The following is a 2,500-nucleotide window of genomic DNA, read 5'->3' as shown; positions in this document are numbered from 1 at the left end:
GATCCCGAGGTCGTTAAGAGAATCCAGACATTAATGTATCAAAAATATATATGGCTTATTTGAATATGTAGAACATGTAAAAATGTGCAAAATTTATCATATATATATATATATATATATATATATATATATATATATATATATATATATATATATATATATATATATATATATATGTATAAAGAATTTTTTTTATCGAAGTGATTCACATATTTAGCATACAAGATATGTTATGTATAAAGTTGAAGCTGCTGCTTTTTAAATTTACAAAAAATATGCTTACAGTGAGTGTCCGTACTTTGACATCAATTTCGCTTTATCATTTATAGGTGATGTTTTTTCATTTGTTAAAAAATAAAAACTCTAAAGAATTCGGTGGTCTTTGCTTGTTGATTATTTGCTGTCCGTTGTACATGATTAGCCATGATTAAACCTTTTGAGTGTTCCTAGTTTACAAATTGAAATAATTCAAACTGATTCAGTATGTTTAGTTTTCCTACATTTTTTTCACAATTAACTAGGATATCCGGCACCCGGTGAGTTATTTTTTAATTCAAATTTCTTAATCATTGCAGTGAATTGGGTAAGAATGAATACAGAGATGAAGTATCAATAACATACATGATTTTTTAAATTACTAGACGAATCTCTCTCTCTCTCTCTCTCTCTCTCTCTCTCTCTCTCTCTCTCTCTCTCTCTCTCTCTCTCTCAAGGTGTCTTGAATATATGTTTGGTATATTTATTTTAAAGGATTTACATATCATAACATTCCGTGCATATAAATGTCTAATAAGGATAACAATGTATAGTAACTCAGTAAGCCTACGGCATGCAGAGCTGCTTAAAACGCATGTCGAACCGGATAGACCAGACAATGTACATAAAAAAATGTAAGTCAGTATTTGTCTCTCTCTCTCTCTCTCTCTCTCTCTCTCTCTCTCTCTCTCTCTCTCTCTCTCTCTCTCTCTCTCTCTCTCTCTCTCTCTCTCTCCTAGTTTTCCTTGTGTTCCTATTTCAATTGCCCAAAAACGTATGTGTGAGTAAAAATACTGGAATGACTCACACTCCGTAGTAATTCCTTTAAAAATCAGAATTTAGGAAACAGAGAAAGTAAGTGGCGTAAAATCAGAGAAGTTTATTTTATTTTGCTAATCATAAAAACTGAAAAGTAGTTTTCTTTATTGCTCTATCCATTTTTTTTTTTTTTGCTATTTGTTCTGTGTTTAAATGTAATTTAATGGTTATATCACTCTGGTTATATACATTCGAGAATCCCATTCTGAGGGCTTACGATTAATTTTGAAATGGGGGCCTTTGAAAATTGTTCAAGATTGTTTGCACTTTTTCAAAGATAATGATAATAATAATTCTAGATTTTAGGTCATTTTACTCATTTTTTTTATTATAATGAAAAAAAAAAGATTGCTAAAAGAGTTATTATGAGGTAGCATTGACACTCTTTTGGGGCTTCGTCTTGTCCCAGCACTTCTCGAAGTTTATATGGAACTCAGTCTTGGTGTTATTGGCATTACTGTTGCACTCGTATCCTCCCATGTTGTGCATCAGAGCAAAGTCAGTGCAGTCGACTTCTCCGTCTCCGTTGCAGTCGCCTTCCTGTTGAACAGCGGAATGCAAAATATCATAACGATTGAAAATAAAGGAAAGACTGTATATAGTGACAAGCAGAGTTGCCAGGTTGGCCTTTTTCGGGCCTAAAAAAAGACCTCCAAATTTGGCCTTTTTGTGCTAGGTACCTAAATTTGGCCTTTTTTAAATTGGTTAGCCTTAAATGCTATATTTTCGGCCTTTGTCTACTATTAGGTTGGCCTTTTAAAGCTGTAGTTGATCAGACGTTGGCCTTTTCTCATTTGGAAAACCTGGCAACCCTGATGACAAGGAGAGTCTGAAGGCATTTATCTAATCTTTATCAAGTTGAATCAAAGGTTCAGGCAAATATAAGATTGAGAGAAAATTATCATTTGGAAAAGAAGGGAGAGATTAAAAAGGAAATGGAGGAACTGTGGGCTTGTATTAAAGATACAGATAGGAGGCTTAGAAGTTTTTGTTTTTAATCTATGATTAGGTCATAAGGAAAGACGGGTATGCAAGAGTATAAAAGGGTAATAGAAAAAAAATATGCTAGTGGTATGATGAGGAGATAAAATTGTGAATGAGAAAAGGGAAATTATGCTAGCTGCTGTTAAAAATGTTTAGTCAATCCAGCGATTCAAGAAATAACTATGAATACAGGTACTTACTTCAGAGAATATTGTCATATACCGGTGTACAGTCTCGGCCGCACAGTACAGATCTGTCACACAGTTTTCAAATGCTGAAAGAAATGAAAAATATTTTTGATTTATTTCTTAAAAATTTATTATGATTTTGTCGGAAATTTTTATAAGGATCCACGCGTAGAATCTCTTAAAAGCAGACTCTATAGCAGTGGTTCCCAACCTTTTTTCCGTCATTTTCCCCCTGCACCCAGTTCAACCATCCA

At 33.2% G+C, this 2,500-nt stretch overlaps 1 protein-coding gene across 1 annotated transcript in view; it reads right to left on the bottom strand.

Moving 5' to 3' along the window:
* Positions 1 to 1,185: 1,185 nt before the first annotated feature.
* The window catches only part of LOC137614691 (invertebrate-type lysozyme 3-like), a 37,004-nt gene continuing 35,689 nt past the window's right edge, over positions 1,186 to 2,500 (bottom strand). Inside the window, exons 3-4 of the mRNA XM_068344375.1 lie at positions 2,259 to 2,332; positions 1,186 to 1,614 (exon numbers count right to left, since the gene is read on the bottom strand). Of these exons, the coding sequence (XP_068200476.1) occupies positions 1,438 to 1,614; positions 2,259 to 2,332 (251 nt within the window). The 3' untranslated portion in view covers positions 1,186 to 1,437. The remainder of the gene's footprint in view (positions 1,615 to 2,258; positions 2,333 to 2,500) is intronic.

This window comes from Palaemon carinicauda, chromosome 21, assembly GCF_036898095.1.
Source record: "Palaemon carinicauda isolate YSFRI2023 chromosome 21, ASM3689809v2, whole genome shotgun sequence".
Classification (NCBI taxonomy): domain Eukaryota; kingdom Metazoa; phylum Arthropoda; class Malacostraca; order Decapoda; family Palaemonidae; genus Palaemon; species Palaemon carinicauda.
The sequence above is the reverse complement of the archived record's forward strand: the minus strand, read 5'-3'. Positions and strand labels throughout refer to the sequence as shown.